Source organism: Dipodomys merriami, unplaced genomic scaffold (assembly GCF_024711535.1).
Source record: "Dipodomys merriami isolate MVZ:Mamm:240054 unplaced genomic scaffold, mDipMer1.0.p SCAF_194, whole genome shotgun sequence".
Lineage (NCBI taxonomy): Eukaryota > Metazoa > Chordata > Mammalia > Rodentia > Heteromyidae > Dipodomys > Dipodomys merriami.
The window spans coordinates 470,224-493,164 of record NW_027203315.1 but is presented as its reverse complement, the minus strand read 5'-3'; the positions used below and the strand labels follow the sequence as shown (position 1 = coordinate 493,164).

General features: G+C 40.1%; 1 protein-coding gene across 1 annotated transcript; it reads right to left on the bottom strand.

The window, feature by feature from the left end:
• Positions 1–2,058: 2,058 nt before the first annotated feature.
• On the bottom strand, positions 2,059–22,185 carry LOC138831366 (zinc finger protein 25-like). Its single transcript, XM_070028482.1, has 5 exons — positions 22,129–22,185; positions 5,190–5,316; positions 4,537–4,626; positions 3,322–3,422; positions 2,059–3,234 (listed from the first exon to the last, which is right to left on the bottom strand). Exons 1-5 carry the CDS (start codon positions 22,183–22,185, stop codon positions 2,059–2,061), a joined length of 1,551 nt encoding a protein of 516 aa, XP_069884583.1.
• Positions 22,186–22,941: the final 756 nt, after the last annotated feature.

Genomic DNA, 22,941 nt, shown 5'->3' with positions numbered 1-22,941 from the left:
ACACAGATCCAAACACATTGATTTTTGGTGACTTTAACAGACCAAAGTCACCTATAGATACATCAACTCAGCAAAAATTAATCAGAGAAAACTTAGTATTAAAGAACTGCATTGACCAACTAGACTTCACAGACATCTACAGAATATCTCACCCAGCAGCATAAGACTATACATTCTTCTCAGGAACAGATGACATGATCTTGCATTGAAAGAAACTCAGATTCCTCTCCCAACTTACTTGAGCTGATTGGAAACTGGCAAAGCAGCAGGCTATAATATTAACACAAAACATTCAGTAACTTTCCTGAGTGCCAACAATGATTAGAGTGAGGCTGAAATCAGTAAAGCAACCCCATTTGTAACTGCCTCATAAAAACAAAAGCTAAGAACTTAATTAGATGTGAAGGGCCTCTATGATGAAAACTTTTAAAACCTCAAGGGAAATTAAAGCACACTGAAAGAAATGAAAAAACTTATGCCCCTGCATTGGGAGGATCATCATCATGAAGATGGCAATACTACACAAAGCTATTTACAAATTCAACACAATACCCTTCCAAATCTCAACAATATTTTTTAATTACATAGAAGAAATGATCCCAAATGCATATGGAATTACTGGAGATGTTGAATAGCAAAAGCAGTCCATAGTGGGGAAAAAACAGTGCTGGAAGAATATCAATACCAAGCCTCAAACTCTCTAACAAAGCCATACTACTACTACTACTGCTACTACTACTACTAGTAATAGAACCCACAGACTTGTGGGTAGCCTCCAAATATTTGATAAGGGAGACAAAAATCTCAAAATACAAGAAACCAATGATGCTGGCACAATTAGCTATACATGCAGAAAACAATTAAATCCTTCTATATAACCCTGCAACAGATTAGTAACAATTTTAGATCAAATGGATGACCAGATACCCTGAATATATTACAGGAAGGGATAGGGAAAACACTAAGTCTCTGTGGCACAGGTCAAAACTTCCTAAAGATCCAGAATTGAAACAAATCAAAGGAAAACCAGAAAAATGGGATTGCATAAAACAAGCTTTTCTGCATACCAAAGAACCTTGGTACATGTAGACATATGACTTCTGGCTAAAATATTTTTCTATATTTGTTATACTCAATTGTTTCTCTGCTGTATGTGTTCTCAGATGCAGTGAAGACTGACTTCTGATTTAGTAATTACACATTTGTTAAGCTCTATTTTCTACTGTGAGTCAGTTCTCTAATGAATAGGAATGCCATCCAGGTGACTTTCTACATGTGTGCTCATGTTTCTCTTCAAAATGACAGCCTGCTTTCTTGATGAAGGATTTTCCACATCTGTTACATTCATATGATCTCTGCTGTGTTTTCTGATATGAACTTAGTTTTGTGAAACTCTTGTTTGGAACTTTCCACATTTGTTTCTTTTGTAACAGTTCTCTTGTGGGTGTCCAATGATAAAGCCTGAGCAGTGTCTTCTGGGTGAAAGAATGCACACTGGGCTACATTCTTAAGGCTTCTCTCCTGTGTGAGTTCTTTGATGCAAACTGAGTTTTGTTTCAGGTGAGAAATTTTCCACATATCTTACAGTCCAAAGGTTTCACATGAGTTGCTAAAGTGTGAATGCTAGGTGAAGGATTTGCACATATACTACATTCCTAAGGTTTCTAACCTATGTAAATTGTTATGCCTGCTGAGGTGTGAACTCTGTTTGAAGGTCTTTACATATGTTGCTTTCATAAGGTTTCTCTACTGTGTGTGTTCTCTGATACAAAGTGAGTTATGACTTCTGTCTGAAAGTCTGTCCAGTTTTTTACTTTCATAGGGTTTCTCATGAGTGTGTCTTCACATGAGTATTAAATTTTGACTTCTGGGTAAAGGACTTTTCACAATTCTTACATTCACAGGGTTTCTCTCCCGTGTGACTTCTCTGATGTTTAGTAAGGTCTGCCTTGTAGGTGACTTTCTACCTGTTGCATTCATAAGGTTTCTCTCCTGTGTAAACTATGATGTGAAGTGACATGTGACTGCTGCATGAAAGACTTTCCACACCTGTTGCATTCATGTTGCTCTTTGGTGTATATTCTGATGTGAAGTGAGGTGTATCTTCTGTCTGAACAACTTCCCACATTTGTTACATTCATAAGGTTTCTCTCCTGTGTGTATTCTCTGATGCAAAATGAGGGGTGACTTCCGTACAAAAGCCTTTCCACATTTATCACATTCATAAGGTTTCTCCCCAGTGTGTCTTCTCTGATGTAAAGCAAGGTTTTCTTTCTGTCCGAAAGATTTTCCACATGTGTTACATTTATAAGGTTTCTCTCCTGTGTGTACAGTGTGATGAACAGCAAGTTGTGACTTCCAGGTGAAACACTGTCCACATTCCTTACACTCATAAGGTTTCTCTCCTGTGTGAGTTCTCTGATGCAAAGTAAGGTGTATCTTCTGTCTGAATGACCTTCCACATTTGATACACTCATAAGGTTTCTCTCCTGTGTGTGTTCTCTGATGCAAAAGAAGTCTTGACTGGTGTCTGAATGACTTCCCACATTTGTTACATTCATTACATTTCTCTCCTGTGTGTATTCTCTGATGCAAAATGAAGGGTGACTTCCGCACGAAAGTCTTTCCACATTTATCACATTCAAAAAGTTTCTCCTCTGTGTGTCTTCTCTGATGTAAAACAAGGCTATTTTTCTGTCTGAAAGACTTTCCACATTCCTTACACTCATAAGGTTTCTCTCCTGTGTGAGTTCTCTGATGCAAAGTGAGGTGTGTCTTCTGTCTGAACAACTTTCCACATTTGATACATTCATAAGGTTTCTCTCCTGTGTGTATTCTCTGATGCAAAAGGAGTTGTGACTTCTTTTTGAATGACTTTTCACATTTGTTACATTCATTACGTTTCTCTTTGGGGTGATTTCTATGGGTGGAAAATTGCCTATATTCCTCATATTCATAGAGTTTTTCTTCTGTTGGTGTTTGAGAATGTAAATTCAGGTCTGACATCTGAGAGGTAAATTTTGCACACTGGATACACTCATTGGAATTCTCTGGATATTTGCTCTGAGGCTTCATAAGGTCTATTTCCTGACTGAAAGATTTGTCACATGCACCACATATGCAATGTTTCTCTCTTGTGTATCTTTTCTCATGAGTAGTGACTGTAGGTCTTAAGTTGAACAGTTTTCCACATAGACTACATCCAGGAGTTTTTCTTCCTCCCTGAAGTATTTTCTGAAAAAGAGAGCAGAGTTATAATAGCATTCTCTATATTCATTATGGTTATATTCATTCTGCCTTATGAAAAGTTACTAAACTCACTCCTTCCTCCACTGTATTACTATTTGTGACTAAGACTTCACATGGACTTTCATCTGGATTTTGCTGGCACATCTTATTCACGTCCTCCATTTCTTGGATATCTAAAATAAGTCACAGAAAAAAAGACAAAACACAAATGAGATCCAAAGATTCCTTACTGTAAAGGTAAAGACATTTTTACTCATTCTAATTATTACATATTTTAACATATCAGAGTAGGAATTGATTGGTGATAAATATATGCTTTTCTCCATAATGTCTAAATTAAGAAAGTAATACTGATGTTTTACAATGGAAAAGAATTTTTGTGTTTCAATTTTCTTCGTTTTATAACAGAGGAAATACTTCCTCAAATTACTTACCCATGTACTGTCAGAGTAGTAAGCTGTGTACGAACTATACCCTTTAGTATTCTTGGGGTTGTTTTTCTCAATTTTTATTTTGTTTGGCATAAGGGAATAGTTATTTTTTATTTCCTTGAAATAATTTATATATTTTGTTTTATTGTTTCTCAACCATTAGGTGAGGAACAAAAATATTTTCCATTCTCAGAAACCATAATATTGTTTATATATCACTTTGCCTATCAAGTAAGCAGGAATTGTTCCTAGAAGTAAGGTTTTACACCTACATCTCTTAAGTTCTAACTTCTTACTAAGAATTATGAGGTACCTATGGGAATTTTAAACTTTCTTTGTCTTCACTGTGGATCAAAGTCTTTTTAAAATTCCTTTTCTGATATTCCTGCCTATCAGAAGCATGGAAGAACAAAGATTCTTCAGCTCATCAGCCAAATAATCATCCTCTCTAGACTAAAACCTGCAGTTCTGAATCCCAGTGTATGTCTTCCAGCACTGATGATCTATTATACTCATCAGGAGAACAGGCCTGGAGTACTCCTTATTTCTTCATACCTACATAGTCCTAGTTTCAAAGAAAATAAAATCTTATTTTCTACATTTCTTGTTTAGTTTTTCTGTTTCAGAATGATTTCCACAAAGACAAAGAGAATTGCAAACTTTATCTCTATAGCCACAACAAATTCAGTTAGTGTCCACATGAATTCTTGATTTACTAGTCTTTAAGACAAAGGATCATCTATTTGTTTGCCACACAGGACTTAGAATTGGGAACATTATTGCTCAGAACAGTGCAAGACGAATCTACCAACAGAGCTCTGGCAAAAACATCACTACACAAGATGCTTTAACTCACTTGTGAAATTTTTGCTTGAGGCTTCTCTTATCCTTGGTTCTACTGCTTGCACCAGTTTGACGATCAAGTTAGGTTTAGGAACACAGTGCCCTGTTAATAAGAAATAGTGAAGAATTATTGATCATGCTGGGTCATCTTTGCTGTAAGATTTGACCATCTATTCACAAGGTTGCTCCTAAATCTTGTTATTTCTCAATGACTCCATGGTTGACTTTCCCCCAGCTTTGGATTTATTTTTCTTTTTGTGTGGTTTGAAATCAGCTATTTTGCTCAAGGCTAGCATTCTACCAATTAAGAGTACCAGCCCCTCTTTCACTTTTTGAGTGGTTAATTGAAAATGAGTGTCATGGGGTCTTTTCTGCCATTTCTGGCTTCAAATCAAAATCCTCAGTTCAGCTTCCTGAGTAGCTAGGATAACAGGCCAGCTCCATTGTACCTAATTGCCAGTTTTGAATTATAAATACCCATTTTAAATCTGTGGTTTCCAGATCATCTTTCCAACAGTAATATACATTATATTCTAGATTGTATAACCATTTACAATAATATGCTCAAGGTTGGGAAGAGAATGCTACATCTAAATAACATAAATATTCATATATCTACTAAAAACAAAGCACGTGACCTTACAAGTTAATGTGACTTTTGCTCACCCAAGGACACAATGTTACGGTAGATCTCCAGCATTACATCTCTATACAGAGTCCTCTGAGCAACGTCCAGGTACTGCCACTCCTCCCAGCTGAAGTCCACAGCCACATCATCAAATGACACTAGCTTCTGTAAGGACACATTTCTGTCAAGTAATTAGCCCTGAGTCATGAGAAAACCAAGGCTGGAATTTCATTCATCTACAGGTATGCATTTTATCTTATATAAAAATGTTTGGAGCTTGCTGTGTTATCTATACAGTGGGAGAAAGAATGATCAAAGTAGAAATGTTTGCCACTGTATTAACTTAGTAATTAAAATACAAGGTTTCCTGCTGGGAAGGTGGCTCAGTATTAGAGTGCTTGCCTTGCATGTATGAGACTCTGGGTTTGATTTCTCAGCACCACATAAGCAGAAAAACCCAGAAGTGGCTCTGTGGCTTAAGTGGTAGTGTGCTAGTCTTGAGCTGAAGAGCTCAGGGACAGCACCCATGCTGAGTTCAAACCACACAGACAACAAAAATAAAAAAAAAATAGTTTCCCTAATACATCAGAATACATTTCTAAGGAGATAATAATCTGGCATGACCACATTAAGTCTAGGTAGTAAAAGAGTATGTTTAGCTTACTTTGATAAAATTTCCTATGTATCAGGGTGACAATGAAGTAAACAAGAAACTTTTCTTGCATTTTCATATTCTGCCTCACTTAAAAAGTGCTCTCACATGGGGGCTGGGAAGGTGGCTCAGTGGTAGAGTGCTTGCCTTGCATGCATGAGGCCCTGGGTTCGATTCCTCAGCACCACATAAGCAGAGAAAGCTGGAAGTAGTGCTGTGGCTCAAGTGGTAGAGCACTAGCCTTGAGCTGAAGAGCTGAGGGACAGTGCCCAGGCCCAGAGTTCAGGCACCATGACTGGCAAAAAAAAAAAAAGTGCTCTCACATAAGCAAGCACAACACATTCAGGATATTATATCGAATATATACCATATTCATCAACCTACGAAAAGCAGTGTTCATGTGAATGTAAGAGAGAGTTAACAATACTCAAGAAAGTAGCTAATGACTGATTTGGACATTTTAAGATTTGACTTAGCACATAAAAATATTTTTGTTAACTGTTTCTGTTATTAAAATTTTTTACAGTAGCATTGAGTTTATTTATTCATGTTAAGTCACCTGAAATGATATCTGCTGCATTTAATGCTCATTACTGTAAATGGCTGAATAAACCCAGGGATGCCCAATATCTCATGGTTATATTCAACACAGCCTCATTACGACTCCCACAACAGTACTTTATTTTGTAAACTGTAACCCACTATTACTCCCTTTTCCCCTCCCCCCCCCAGCTTCAAATGCACATGATAAAGAGGTTTAGTTAGGGAATGTACATGGAAAATAATAAAAACAGCTTTCCATTTACAAAATATATTCCCCATACTGATTAATTCAGGCAGCTAATTGGTTTATGAAACTTTATTGAAGAAAAATAAATCAATTACTAGCAGAGCTATCAATCACTTCTCCAGTAATACCTTGCATCATTTATTCAGTGCTATATTAAGCAGTGTATTGGAAGACAGTTTAACTAATAGCCTCCTAAGAATTTAAATGAAAATTACAAAATGTTTGACACCCTATTTTGAAATACAAAGGGAGTTTGACTTCTAATTTCCATTCTCTGGAGAAGAACAGCTCACTTCTTTATTGACCTGTATAAAATACACCACATTTTCTGTTCTGCTGATACTATAAATTCAATATCAATTCTCCAGCCACATCAGTTAGGAGCATAAAGTACATGTAACCTCAAATCTCTAACAGTGGAAGGCTTCAACAAGAATGGATGCTGCTAGAATGTTGTTTCCTTTGATGTGACAACTGAGAATCCAGCTCCCGCCCCCTCAGGTGGCTTCTTCATCATGTTAGAGTAGTGAGGAATGGTTTGGTTTCATAATCAGGTTAAGAGTGAATATAGGTTGGGTGGGGGTTGGGGGAAGGATGGGAAAAGATGGGAAGGGGAAACAAAGGAGGAGGCTACAATGCTTGATAAGAAATGTATTCATTATCTTGCCCATGTAATTGTAACCCCTCTGTACAGTATTTTCACAATGAAAAAAAGAAAAGCACAAAAAAAAAGAAAAAAAAGGAGTGAATATAGGAAGTAGAGCTGTAGCTCAAGTGGTAGAGGGCTAGCCTTAAGCTGGAGAGCTGAGGGACAGCACTTGGCCCAGAGTTCAAGTCCCATGACTGACAAAAAAAAAAAAAAAAGTGAACATACTGGCTGTATAATACAAATGCTGAACTTTAAAAAAAAATTTGAGTCTTGGGCAACTGCTTTCTTGTAACTACAGTTTCTAAAAGCAGTTATTGTCCAAAGCTGGAAGAACTTAAGTCTACTCAGATGAGAATGTAAATGAATGGAGGGAGGGAGCTAAGTGAAAAATAAAATTTAAAAGAAAAGATGATGTCTGATAGGGAGCAGCCAGATAAGAAATCAAAAAAGGAACAGTAGTTTCAAGTTCATTCCAGCTATAATGCAGGTTATTCTGACTTTTAGGTAGCATCACATGACATACTTTTGATTCTATTCCCGAGATACTCTGTTGTATTTGTCTCTGTCTGTTTTATTGTCCGTGCAATCTCTGGCACTAGGAGGTCATCTAGGATCGGATCACATAGCAGTGAATAAATGGATAAACAAACTAGAAATAGTTAAAGCAGGAGACCACTGTGACCTTAGAATATCAAGACAAATACTGTCAATATTGTTAATATTTGGATGCTAAATTCTTGTTGTAAACGCAACCTCAGGTGGTTTGTTGGGTAGTCTGTAGGAAAATGAATTGTTAAAAAAATACACCTCCATGATATGGGCTGTCATTACATAACAGAATATAAGAGAACATTATTCCTTATTAATCCATTTCAACACCATACTCTGTGCTTTTCTCCTGGCTCCTCACTATCAAAGGATCTGTCCCAAACTCTTGATTATCCAGGTGGCTGGGGAAAGACTATCTTCATCTTACACTGGCTTTCCCAGACACAGGCACAGAGGGCCAGGGGCCCGTGGAGCAGTGGCCTCAGCCTTCTCCCCATGCAGCAGCTGATGCTTCCCCAGCCTGAAGAAATTCTAATGATTGAAATGTGGTCATAGATACCCTGATACTTCCTTCCTCTGTAAGAACTGCTACATGAACTTTTGTGAACACTGCATACCTCCTACAGTAAGAAATTTAGGTGGCAGAGGAATAAAATGTTTCTTGACTACAATTGCATTTTATCAGTCCTTTACTGAAGGATGGAGGCAAAGGGCAAAAGGCTTATGGAACATTAAAAAATGACCAAAAAAATGTGAAATATGACCACAAGCACAACAGAGTATAAAAAGGATAAAAAGTGATGCTACCTAAAACCTACAGAAGAAAATTTTAAAAGGTGAAATGAAATATAGTACTAATTTGTTTTGCAGAGGCTAAAAGGAAAGTCTTTTGATTCCCATTTTGAACCCCATTACAAAGGAAGAATGGCCAACAATCATCCTACCAATCCAGCCATGTGTGACAATACCAGTGGTGAATGCTGACTAGCACACAAAAAGGAAATATATGTGTAAAGTATTGAAAGAAAATAATCTTCAATAGATAATCCATTGGGTAGAGGAACTCTTCAGAAAATGTAGATTGGAGATATTTAAATGGAAAGATAATTCATTAATAACACATCTGCCTTTTAAGACTGTTACAAAAAATTATCCTGCTTCAAAAGAATAAGATGCCAACATGCATGTACACATAGGACAAGGTCATTAAAAGGAAATCTGTAGAACATATGTTAGGTTTTAGGTAATCTTTCTGAAATGATTCATGGAAGAAAAACTAATTTATTAAGATTCAATATACAAATGCACAAGTGTATTATACACAAAGTATTTGCACTAGGCATATGTATCAATTAATACTTTACTTGCTTGGTAAATAGGAAGGCCTGAGACCAAAGAATTCTACCAAAAGAAAATAAAAAGACAATAAATTTAGGGCTGGGAACATGGCTTATAAAGAGTGCTTGCTTAGCATGCATGAAGTAATGGTTTTGATTCCTCAGTACCACATGAACAAAAAAAGCTGAATGTGGTGCTGTGGCTCAAGCAGTGAGTGCTAGACTTCAGGGAAAGAAGCTTAGAGAGAATGAATGCCCAGTTACTGAGATCAAGGAACTGTGCAAAAAAGGCCACAGAATTGTAATTTTTTAATCTTCCATTACTATTGGAAAAGTAATACTCCTCTAATTTATAAACATCAGGACAAAACATCAGCAGTAACATACATATCACTGGCATTATTTCAAACTAAATGCTGTTTATAAAGTACTGAAGTATTAATTTTACGAAGACCAAAACAATGAGAGTAATTCTCAAGACAAACTTCCTAGAAAAAAATGACATATAAAGCTAGGTTATAAACACATTACAGTTAAGTAATATATTTCTAAAAATCTATGAGTGAAATAAACACAGGGAAATTAGTATGGATATGGGAGAAATGTACATTATCACTATGTTTTATAGGCTATTAAAAGCAGTCACTTTGTTACTTCACCTTTGAACTAAAAACAAATGCTTTTAACTATGTATGATCTATTCACAGGTATATTTTCTGGAGGGTGGGGGAAAGTCATAGAACTCCAGGGAAACAGGAAAAAAGTACAGCAGTGGAATTCATTAGACACTAATGAAAATAAACTATACAACTCATGATTAGAGAAGGGAGGGAGGAATTGTGAAAATAAGGAAAGGAAGACCCTCTGTGAAAGGGAATATACTCATTACCTGATATGTAATTGTAATCTCTCTGTATCTCTATAACAATAAATTAAATTAATTATAAAACAATCCTTCCATGTAGTTGTGCTAGCCTACACTGTTTGCTTAGTGAAGAAAATATACCAGTTAGAATAGTTACAACTATTAGAAATAAAATACAAGGCTTAATTTGAAATGTGAAATATTGGAATTGAGGGTGAATATTAATTCTATATAAACCAGTAACAATAACCTTGTTTTAGTATCAAATTAACTGTTAGTATTAAATGTTCAGGTAAGAAAAAAGCAAATCAAAACAAGTGCTCTAGCTCAAGACTGTTATCAGACCCTAGCTACTCAAGGAGGCTGAGATCTGGAAGCCAGCATTGTAGACAACTCAAATTCATTTGAAATTTTGGAGTTGAGGTTGAATATTAATTCCACATAAGCCAGTAACAGTATGTGCTGGTAAGAAAAACAAAAACAAGAGCTTCAGGAACGAGAATGTATCCTAGTTATTAAGGAGGCTGAGGTCTGGAAGCAGCCTTGGTGGACAACTCAAATTAAATAGCTAATAACAGGTTGGAGGCATGGCTTAAATGAGCGTGTCAACAGTGATTGAGGAAGCTGACTGACTGAGTTCAAGATCTAGTACTAGCACAAGAAAGCAAGGTTGGGGCTTTGACACTAATTGTGGCAACACAGTAAGTCCTCAGACATAAAGAGAAATGAAAATGAGTGGAGTGGGGAGAGGAGAGAAAGGGGCAGAGAAAAGAAGAGCTGACAAGACAGTAGTGGAAAAAAGGGAAAAAGAAGGGAAGGGAAAAGCAAAGAAGAGAGGAAGGGAGGAAAGTTTCATGACATTAGACTTGACAGTGACTCCTTTGATAGGACACCAAAAGTGTTTGATACTAAACAAAATCAAATTTAGTGCATATAATTAAAACATTGTATATCAGAAGGTGTGATGAACAAGGAAGAGAAAGCATAGTATTAGTTTTTCTCTAAATAGATTACTAACCAAAGTGAATTAAAAACATAAAACAATGAGGCTGGGAATGTGGCTCAGTGGTAGAGTGCTTGCCTTGCATGCCTGAGGCCCTGGGTTTGATTCCTGAGCACCATATAAGCAGAAAAAGCCAGAGGTGGTGCTGTGGATCAAGTGGTAGAGTGCTAGCCTTGAGCTGAAGAGCTGAGGGGCAGCACCCAGGCCCAGAGTTCACATAAAACAAAATCCTATAATTAACCATCCCCCCACGACACAAAATCTAATTTAAAAATGGAAAAAACTGAAGAGACTTTTCTAAAAAGTATACAGGTAGCTCATTAAATATAAAAAAGTTCAATGTCAATAGTTATTAGAAAAATTCAAATCAAAATGAAATATCCACTTCTTCATACACACTTTTATTAAACAAAAACAAAAAAGTTTCCAAAGTCTAACAACTGTTGAGAAAGATGTGAAAACAAAGTGAATTTTGATGCATTTCTGGCAGGAATGTAAAACAATCAACGATGGTATGGAGACTTCTAAAAGAACTAAATATAGAATTACATAGGAATATGGTCTAGGTGCTGGGAAGGTGGCTCAGTGGTACAGCGCTTGCCTTGCATGCCTGAGGCCCTGGGTTCGATTCCTCAGCACCACATAAGCAAAAAAAAGAAAGAAAAAAAGAAAGAAAGAAAGAAAGGAATATGGCCTAGCACTTCTATTTCTAGATTTATACCAATGGAAGTGAAAGCAGGGACTAGAACAATTATTTGGAGAATCACTACACAACAACTACTCACAATAACCAAAAGACAGAAGCCTGGAAAGAATAGATAAATGTGTTTAACAGGAAGAAAACTTTAATACATCTTACAGCAGGGATAAATCTTGAATACAATAAGCTAAATAAAATACACCAGGCATCAAGTATCAGCCATGGTATGATTTCCCTTACTGCTCTTCCATGGATCAACAAACACATAGACCCAGTAACTATAATGGTTCCAAAGACTGGTAGGAGCTGTGTATTTAATGATTTTTACAGCTTCATTTATGGAAGGTAAAAAATGCTGTAGAAGGATGGAAGGCATGACCATAAAACAATGTGGCCATATGTAATGGTTTAATGTAGCCAAAAAGGATGGAATATACCTATACTCCCTGAATTTGGGATTACCAGATAGCCTAGGCTACATAAAATTTCAAGAGCAAGCTAGACTACATAGCAAGACCTGTCTTCAAATGGAATACGGAAAAATCAAACCATAAGAAAAATGTCAATTCTAAGAGCCACTGCAGCAAAGGAAAATTTGTAAGAAAAACTAGTTCCCAGACAGAGCATTCTAAGAAAAGTAAAAAGTGAGAGACAGATGGAGGGAAGACAGGCTGGGAGAAAAAAAAATACAGAAAGAAAAATAGATACATAAAGAAAGATACAAATAAGCAAAGCTAGAGAGCAGAAAACAAAGATTGAAACAGAAAATAGTAGGGGGAGGTGGGGAATCTTGTGAGGACACCTTAGAAAAAAATAGAGGGATTTCTAGAAAAATCATAGACCATATCATTGCCTATAGCCTAAGTTTCAAGTAAGAAAATGACCATGAAGCAGTCCAATAAGGTATGAAGAGTAATTTAAGTACATATTGCTTACTCAGTCCTCTAAAACATTCAAAGACTTCATTAAGACAGTTCAATGTTATTCATGAGGATGGGATCTCTGACAAGTTGCTAGGGAACCTTCATCTTCCATTAGATATCACCTCTTCTAGGTTACTGAATCACATAACAGTGTGAATACTTTTTCTCACATAAGAAAAACTAGAAACAAGCTGAAGCAAATCTGCACTTAACATAGACAGAATGTCAGATTTTATTAAAATATGCTAAACTTAGTAGCCATCTTTATGTGATTTATGAACATGTTCCTGAAGCTGAATCTGTTTTTCTGTTTTTAAATCTTGGACACCTTTAACTTCATAAAATGGAATGTAATACAAAATGAGAAATAAAATGCAACTCACCAGAGAGTCATTCTTTCTTGCTGTTGACAATTAACAGAAGATTCAGGAAGCATGGCTGGGAGAGAAGGCAAATGAAGTAGTCAGGAAAGAACCTGTGTGATTTTCCTGAAATTTTCCTGCTCAAAATATTATACATGGGAGGAAAGGCCTTCTTATGGGAGAAGAATCTTTTATGTCTCAAGTAAAGCATCAAACTCTCCACTAAAGACAAATCCACAGTCCTTAGTTGCTAGATACTCTTAGCCCAATACGCTTCTTTCCCATAGCTAAGCATGCTCCTTCCCTTTTCCATAGCTTGGCATGCTCCCTTCCTGGTCAACACTAGGCAGTTAATAATCAGCCTCCCTTCAAGCCCCCTTTATCTTGAGATGGCACTCTTCTGGGGTAGCTACTATGATATGGGGCAGCAAGAACTCCCTAGAGTGACCTTAAAGTCTGGGCAGCTGCACAGCCCCTTATCTACTATTTGGGCAGCAGCCATAAATCCTAGTCCACCATGATGGATCCCTTGGTCCACATGTCCACACTGGGGTCTCCACCTCCTAGCCCCTAGTTATATAGGTCACCGCAAACAATAGCTGGTACTTCTTCTCACTCTTCACTTGTGAGAAGGGGTCTTGCCAGTTCCACTGCTGTCAATAAAACTTTCTTTGTTCTTTGTACCTGGATGTTTGCATGGTTCTCTGGCAAAGTCTAATATACCCTAACAGATAGTACAAAAGCAATTTATTTCTCTGTTAATGTACATACAGAATTCATAAAAACTGATGTTCCTACAAAAATAATTGAATAATCAAAAACTCACATCTTCACTAAACTAGCTATTACTCAAACACACTTAGAGATGTATGATCTATTATTCTACTAATGCAAAGATATCCTAGGACTCCACTGAGCATTTGTATTCTAACATTCATTTACATATTTAAACACCATGGAGAACACGAATATTGTAACTCAGTATTTTTCACCTAAATTTATAGAGGGAAAATGTATACAACACATATTTTTTGTGTTATAATGTTTCAATGATGATTGTCAAATGGCACATTTCCTTGTATCCAAATACTCAGAGCACCCTCATCAGGGCAGGGAATCAAGGACAGTTATGACTCCTGGAGAGTTGTCAGATTGTCTGAAGAACTTTTGGGCTTTCAGTGACCTGGAAGGTAAATTAAAAAGGCTTAGGGACAGGCACTGGTGGCTCATGCATGTAAACCTAGCTGAATCAGGAGGCTGAGATCTAAGGATCATGGTTCAAAGACAGCCTGGGAAGGAAACCAAGTGGAATCTTATCTACAATCGACTACCAAAAACCTGGATATGGAGCTGTGGCTCAAGTGGCAGAGGATGAGTTTTGAGCCAAAAAGCTCAAGGGCATCATCCAGATTTGAGTTCAAACCCTAGGAATCACACACACACACACACATACACACACACACACACACACACACACACACACACATATAACACACACACACACTCGATAGATCTGTCAGACAGTGACTCTCATTTACATGCCTATGTCCCTTCAATGCACTTCCATGGAGACTAAAGGAATGCTGGGGAAGAGGTATATACTCAGTGAAGACAGTATGTGGACAGAGAAGAATAGACAGCAATGAAGGAGTGATGCTTCCTCAAGGTTTCCAGGGAGTCCATGAAATGATTATATGTAAGGTGTATGATGTTCTAGGGGATCAGGAGCAGAAGAAAAGGATAACGGGGTGATATGGGGTTCTGTGCAAGCCTGAACTTGGAGAGCCTTGAGTTGCAGTGAACAATCTCCTCCTGCTGCCCTAATCCATTTGGTCATCCGTCTATTTTGCTTTCTCCTCTAAAGAAAGCCACAGGTGTTCAGTGCTGAGGAGCAGAGCCATGGAAATGGTAAAAGGGTCAGAGGGCATTGCTCAATGGGCATCATTGGCACCCACCAAGGCAGCAGTGGTTCTGAATCTACACCAGCCATCCTTCATGGCCTGCATGCAGAGGCCAAAGAGAACAGAGAGACCATAGGAAAAAATTGTGCATGTGTGCCAATTCTGGGGCTTGAACTCAAGGTCTGAGCCCCCTCCTTGATCTTTTGTTTAAGGCTAGTGATCTACCACTTGAGTGACACCTCCATTTCTGGCTTTTCAAAAGGTGGTTAATTGGAGATAAGGGCCTCACAGACTTCCCTGCCCAGGCTGGCTTTAAACCTTGATTATCAGATCTCAGCTCCCTGAGTAGCTAGGATTATAGAAGTGAACCACTGGTCCCTGGCTTAGGAAGGAATCTTAATCACACTCAATCCTCTAAGTATTGATTAGTGGTATGTACTGTCACTTCTGCACAATGCAAGAATGTTTTTTCCAGTCCTGGGGCTTAAACTCTTGATCTGGGTGCTATCCATGAGTTTTTGTTCTCAAGGCTAGCACTCTACCACTTGAGCCAAAAAGCTCCACTTCCAGTTTTACAGTGGGTCATTGGAACTAAGAGTCTCACAGGGACTTTCCTGCCCAAGCGGGCTTTGAACTGTGATCCTCAGATCTCAGCCTCCTGAGTAGTGAGGATTACAGGCATGAGCAACTGGTGCCCAGCTAATGAAAGAATTCTGGAGACAGTAAGTAAGTGAGGAAAAATGACTGCTGTTAAAAGGTAGAGCCTGTCACAGGGCTCACACAGTAGCTACGATTACAGACATGAGCCATGGGCACCTGACATGACATGTGTATTCTTGTTTTGGATGTGGGCATATTTGTTTTGGTAAAATGTACCTTTCTCATTGGTGGCTTAGGTCTGTTTCTTAGCTACTCAACTAATTACCAAAAGGCCAGCAATGGAGCTTAGACTCAAGTGGTAGAGCATTAACCTTGAGCAAATAAACAAAACAAAACAAAAACAAACAAACAAAAAAACAGCTTAGGGACAGTACTCAGGCCCTGAGTTCAAGCCCCAGGACCATTAGACACAGACACAGACACACAGAAACATATTGCAAATGTACTCAGAACACCACTATTCTACAAACAGAAAAACTTGGGCTCAAAAAAAAAATGGCTGAGAGCTGGTACCTCATACCTGTGATCCTAGCTACCCAGCAAGCTGAGATCTGAAGATTACAATTCAAAGACAACCTGGGCAGGAAAGTCCATAAGACGCTTATCTTCAATTAACCACCAGAAAACCAGAAATGGAGCTATGGCTCTAGTGGTAGAGTAGCAGTCTGGAGCCAAAGAGCCCAGGAACAGTGTTCAGATACTGAGTTCAAGCTTGGCCAGTGGTGAGCAGAAGAGCCACAAGCAGGCACATCTCCTTCAGTGAAAGGCCCTCTGGCAATCCATAAATCCAGCTATGTCCTGCTGATCCTGTTTACTGGATTAGTTGACTGAATAACTCTATATACAACATCCCCCCCCTGTGACTTACAGAGCTGCTCTGGAAGGCCCCAAGGTCTGACCAATGTGGACCCCAGGGGAGGGTTAACAACTGTTGTCTAAGCCACTCAGCTTGCAGAGATGATCAGTTCTGCCCTTTCCATTGGGCAGAGCCACTCTACACCCAGTTTTGACCCTCTTCTGCATCTTGCAGGCTCCATTCAAGGCAAAAAGTTCTGGCAATTTTAGGAACATCGATTATCTCAGAATCTAAAAGCTGGGTGCCAGTGGCTCACACACACCTGTAATCCTAGCTATTCAGGAGCCTGTGATCTAAGGATCACGTTCCAAAGTCAGCTCAGGTCAGGCAAGAAAGTTCATGAGAGTTTTCAGTTTTTGTTGTTGTTGTTTGTGGAATTTGAAGTCAGGGCCTGGTTGCTGTACCTACATGAACTCCTTTTCCTCAGGGCAGGTGGTCTACCAATTTAAATCACAGTAGATTGCTAATTGGAGATAAAAGCCCTGCTCTGGCTGGCTTTGAACCTCAACATCAGCTATCAAGCCTTTTGAGTAGCTAGGATTAGAGTGTGAGCCACTTGAATCTGGCCTAAAAAAAATGAAATGGAGACATGGCTCAAGTGGTAGCATCAGCCTTATCTTGAACACAAAAGGTAAGGAAGAACTCACTCACACAGGCTGAGTTCCAGCCACAGTATCAGCATGTGTACACATGCGTGCAGGTGCATACATATACACACATACACACACAGTAGTTTAAGAGTGCTTAAAAAACCCAACAATGAAGCTGGGTGCTTGTGGCTCATGCCTGTAATCCTAGCTACTCAGGAGGCTGAGATCTGAGGATCATAGTTCAAAGCCAGCCCAGGCAGGAAAGCCTGTGAGACTCCTATCTCCAATAAACCACTCAGAAAACTCGAAGTGGCACGGTGGCTCAGGTGGTAGAGTGCTAGCCTTAAGCTGAAGAGCTCAGGGACAGAGCTCAGGCCCAGAGTTCAAGCCCCATAACCAACAAAAGAAAACAAAACCCAACAATGACAAATTATAGGTGAGTTGTGAGAGAACAAGTAAGGTAAATCTGGAGGCAAATGAAGCTGACATCTGTGATGGTTAAATCTTGAGGATGAACTTAATTGAGATCGATTGGTTTAGATGCATCAGTCTGATGAGTAAAACACACCTTTGTGTGTGGGGGGGGTGGGGGGGGTTGGGCTGGATATCAGATTAACTGAATCTCTCCTGCATATAGGTCGCACCATTCCATAGACAGGCTTTCCATATGAAATTAAAGTGGGGTGGGGGAGAGAATACTGCAATGCAGGCATTCTCTTTCCCACTCTTACCCCCTCCCCTAACTCCCTGGCTACTATGAGTTCTTCTGCTTTGCCAAGATTGCCTGAAATCTGTGACATGAAGCAAAATAAATCTTTTATCCCTTAGGTTATTTCTGTCAAGTATTTTGTCGCAGCAACAACAAACTATATTGCTAACACAAAACCCTATCTTTTCTACTTCTGTCTCTTGTTTTATTTTTTCGCTAGTCTTGAGGCTTGAACTCAGAGCCTGAGCACTGTCCGTGAGCCTCTTTGTGTTCAATCAAGGCTAGTGCTTTGGGGCTGGGAAGGTTGTTCAGTGGTACAGCACTTGCCTTGCATGCTTGAGGCCCTGGGTTCGATTCCTCAGCACCACATAAGCAAAAATGAAAAATGCCAGAAGTGGCGTTGGGACCCAAGTGGTAGAGTGCTAGCCTTCAGCTGAGGGACAGCGCCCAAGCCCCAGGACCAGCCCTCCCCCCCACAAAAAAAAGGCTAGTGCTTTACCACTTGAGCCACAGTTCCACTTCCAGTCTTTGAGTAGTTTGAGATAAAAATCTTGGTGGGTGCCGGTGGATCCCACCTGTGATTCTAGCTACTCAGGAGGTTGAGATCTGAAGATCGTGGTTCAAAGCCAGCCCAGGTAGAAAAGTCCTTGAGACTCTTATCTCCAATAAACCACTAGAAAACTGGAAGTGCCACTGTGTCTCAAGCAGTAGAGCACTCAGCCTGGAGCTGAAGAGTGCAGGGACAGCACCCAACCCCAGAGTTCAAGCCCCGTGACCGACAAAAAAAAAAAAAAATCTTACAGACTTTCCTGTACTGGCTGGTTTGAACTATCATCTTCAGATGTTAGCCGCCTGAATAACTATGATTACTGGCTCCAGACATTGATACCTGGCCAACGTCCACCTCTACCTCTACCTCTTCCTCTTGGTTCTTCTTCCTCTCCCCTCACCTCCCTCCTCCTTCTCACCATGCTAAAAATGTACAGAACACCACTGAATGAGACACTCAGCCCTAGGTTGCCATCTTCACTCAAATGAACTATAAAGCTGACTTTAATAGGTGAACTTGGTAATAAATTATCCTAGTCGTACAGACCTGGCCACTAAAACACAGAACAAATGATTGGCCAGAGACAAGATCACAAAACTTGAATCTTGGCCATACAAACGTCTCAATCCAAATTCAGTAGTGAACATGAGACTCAAATCCAGGCACTCTCCTCACCAGACAGAGCCATGTTCTTAATCACACCTGTGGGTGTTGTTGATTCCTTGGTACAGGAATATGATGGGATGACAAAGGCCACACAAATGGAGTATTATTTGAGGGTGAGCTTTGCTAAAAGATAACAGCCCCAGCTCTGGCATTTACTAACTTGTGACATCATAGACAAGTCATTTTAATTTTTTTGCCTCTGTTTCTACATCTGTAAAATGGAGATAATCAGAGCCTCTTCCCTCATAGAAGAGCAGGTCTCCAGCAAGGTGCAGGGGCTCCTGCCTGTAATCCTACCTACTCAGGAGGCTGAGATCAGAGGATTGAAGTTCAAGGCTAAAGAGCAGCAAAGTCTGTGAGACTCTCATCTCTAATTAATCACCAGAAAACCAAAAGTAGTACAGTGGTTCGAAGTGGTAGAGAACTAGCCTTAAGCAGAAGAGCTCAGGGTCAGTGCCCAGGCACTGAGTTTAAGCCTGACAACCAAAAACAACAACAACAAAAAAAGAGCAGGCCGGGAGCTGGTGGCTCACGCCTGTAATCCTAGCTACTCAGGAGGCTGAGATCTGAGGATCACGGTTCAAAGCCAGCCCGGGGAAGGAAAGTTCATGAGACTCTTATCTCCAATAAACCACTAGAAAACCAGAAGTGGTGCTGTGGCTCAAGCGGGTAGAGCACTCACCTTAAGCTGAAGATCACAAGGATAGGGCCCAAGCCGAGGGTTCAAGCCCCATGACTGACAAAAAAAAAAAAAAAGAGCAGGTTCCACTCATGAGTTTAAGATAGTATATTAAGTTCAAAGCCAGCCATGGCAGCTAAATCTGAGATATTAATCTCCAATTAACCTGTAAAAAGCCAGAAGTATAATTGTGGCTCAAGTAATAGAGGGCCAGATCTAAGCAACCACCCACTGCCTTTGTTCCAACTTGACACAGGCCAAGCACAAAGGGTCCAACAACAGATATTTGGTGGTGAGAAACTGAATGAGTGAACTTTACACCTCCTGCCAACCTTTCTTGTCCAGCCCCTCTCTGGCTGCAATGTTAATTATTCTCTCATTGTGTGAAAATAAGTATAGCATAAAACATGCTATACGAACCAAGTATACGTATACACTTCAGTGGCTTTAAGTACAATCACATTTCAAGCAACCTCACTGATATCAACTTCTAGAACTTTCTCAGTATCCCAAACTGAAATTGGGTACCTATTAATTAGCAGTACCCATCCATGCCTTTTCCCAGGCTCTGGAAACCCACCATTCTACTTCCTGAGGTTGAGAGGAGAGGATTGCAGTTCAAAGCCAGCCTGGGCAGGTAAGTCTGACACCCTTATCTCCAATTAACAAGAAAAAAAATCAAAAACATAAAACAGAAATAGAGATGGGGCTCATCTGGTAGAGCACCAATTGTGAGGGGGGAAAAAAACAATAACAAATATGAGGTAGGGCTGGGGATTTAGCTCTTGGAGAAGCCTGTCCTGACAAGTACAAGGTCCTGAGTTCCATCCCCACCTCTGACGTGATAACAACAATAACAACAACAAGTAGTACACAAAACCTATTTATGCCATGCCCAGAGGCAAGCTTTAAGATAATCACTACCTCATCCTTCTTTACAAATATCAGCTGGGTGCTGTTGGCTCATACCTGTAATCCTTGCTGCTGCTATTCAGGATGCTGGGGATCACAGTTCGAAGCCAGCCTGGGCACAAAACTCCATGAAATTCTATCTTCAGTAAATTACTCAGAAAAAGCTGGAAATAGAGCTGTGGCTCAGTGGTAGCCTTGAGAAAAAGACTCTCATGGATATGTCCCTAGCCCTGAGTTCAAGCCCCAGCATCAACAACAACAAAATAGAATATGAGGTCCTGTGTTTAGGCAACTGCACAAGTACATACAGACACACAGACACAGAGCACAGTGCCAGCCCCAACCTGACTAACTAAATCCAAGTCTCTGGGGCTGCCTCCAGGTGGTTTGCATTTTAGCCAGCTAAGCCAGGTGCTGGTGGCCCACATCTGTTATCCTAGCTATTAAGGAGAGGCCAAGATCTGAAAATCATGGTTCAAACCAGTCTGGGCAGGAAAGTTCATGAGACTCTTATCTCCAATGAGCCACCTAAAAACCTAGAATTAGAGCTGTAGCTCAAGTGGTAAAACTGAGCAAAAAAGCTCAGTTTATAGTACCCAGGCCATGATTTCAAGCCACAGCTGACACTATAAAGTACAGAAAGACCCACCAGTTAGTAAGCAAAAGAGCACAACTGCATTAACTCCAACACCAGTCTCTCCATGGCTCATATAGGTGGAAAAGAGAGAGCATTTATTTGTGCCAGTGCTGGTGCTTGAAGTCTGGGTCTGTGTGCTATCTCATAACCTTTTCTCTCTAGGCTGATGCTCTACCACTTTAGCCGCAGCTCACTTCCAAGAGAATGAAAGTTAAATTAAAAGGCTGTACATGCCCAATAATTAGATAGCCTTGGGCACAATTCCAGGAAGACCAATGGTAATCTAGCTCTTAGACAAGTTCAAGCCCCACAGAACCCTAGTTTCCTTACAGGTTTCTGGAATGAGAGTCCTACTAGCACCTAGAATTGCCAGCCATAGCGCAGTACTCTTAAAGTCAACAAGAGTAACTTTGTGTTTCAGTTTGGTTTTATTCTGGGGACTGGTCCTAGGGCTTAAACTCAGGGCCTGGATCCTGTCCCTGAGCATCTGTGCTCCTGACACTTGAGCCATAGATCCACTTTGTGGCTTTTTGGTAGTTAATTGGAGAGTAAAGTTTCAGACTTTTCTGCCAAGGCTGTTTTTGAATCATGAGCTCAGCTCTCAGCCTACTGAGTAGCTAGGATTACAGGCATGAGCGACTGGTGCCCAGCTAACTAATTATATTCCTTTATTAACTAGCACTCTGGTAATCCATAAGGCCAGGGCCCACTGAGAGACCCTGGAGCTAGGCTCATACCTAGGACCCATCACTCTGAAGTGGGGGTGAGCTTCTCTAGAGGCTCCTGAACCTCCCCTCTGCCAGCTCCATTACTCCAGGATAAGGCCAGACCTGCTAATCATCCCTGCTGAGGAGAGTTTAACCCTGCCTGCAGGCCCTGGGCTAGTGTTAGCAGCCCTGGTTACCAGCTTTCCTTCAGTTCCCATATGAAGTTGGGAAAGAGGACAGGTCTCAAAGAGAGATCCAGGCTAGGTTATCTGTGGCTCACCTCCTTTCCCCACTCCACTGTACTTGCTACAGAGGCTCCCTCCATTCCCAGTTCCATTGTGGTTGTTAGGAAGCAACAGTTTCATTTAAGTCTTTGTCTTTCTGACTGTGACACATGTATGAAATGCAGAGGTTCTGGCATATGCAAAATACAGAAGACACATAACTCACTCACACAATTCAAACACTGACAAGGGCAATTAACTGCTACTGTACTTTTAGCTGCCAAGTTAACGTCAAGGTATTAACTAGAGCATTTGCTAATCTCCATTTGATTAGCCCTAGAACAAAGAGCCCTCTGTACTCAAGACACCAGAATGGCCAGAGACCAGCCAGAGACTGAGGAGAAAGGAAAAGCATCAACCTCAAAAATTCAGCCTCTTGGGCTGGAAAGGTGGCTCAGTGGTAGAGCACTTGTCTTGCATGCATGAGGCCCTGGGTTCATTCCTCAGCACCACATAAGCAAAAAGAAAAAAGCTGGAAGTGGTGCTGTGGATCATGTAGTAGAGTGCTAGCCTTGAGCTGAAGAGCTGAGGGACAGCACCCAGGCCCAGAGTTCAGGCCTCATGACAGGACCCCCCCCCCCCAACAAAAAAATTCAGCCTCTTCCTTTGAGGCCAGCCAACAGTCAGTCAAGTCAGATCCTGATATACAAATTACCCACTTCTTATGGGACCAGGAAAAATCCCATAAGCAAATCTGAAATGCCCTACTATAGGAAGCAATTTAAGTATCCATAGACTTGCTAGGAGATAAGGGAGTTGGAATGATGTGAGGGAGCAGTCAAAGCCAGGTGCCAATGGTTCACACATGC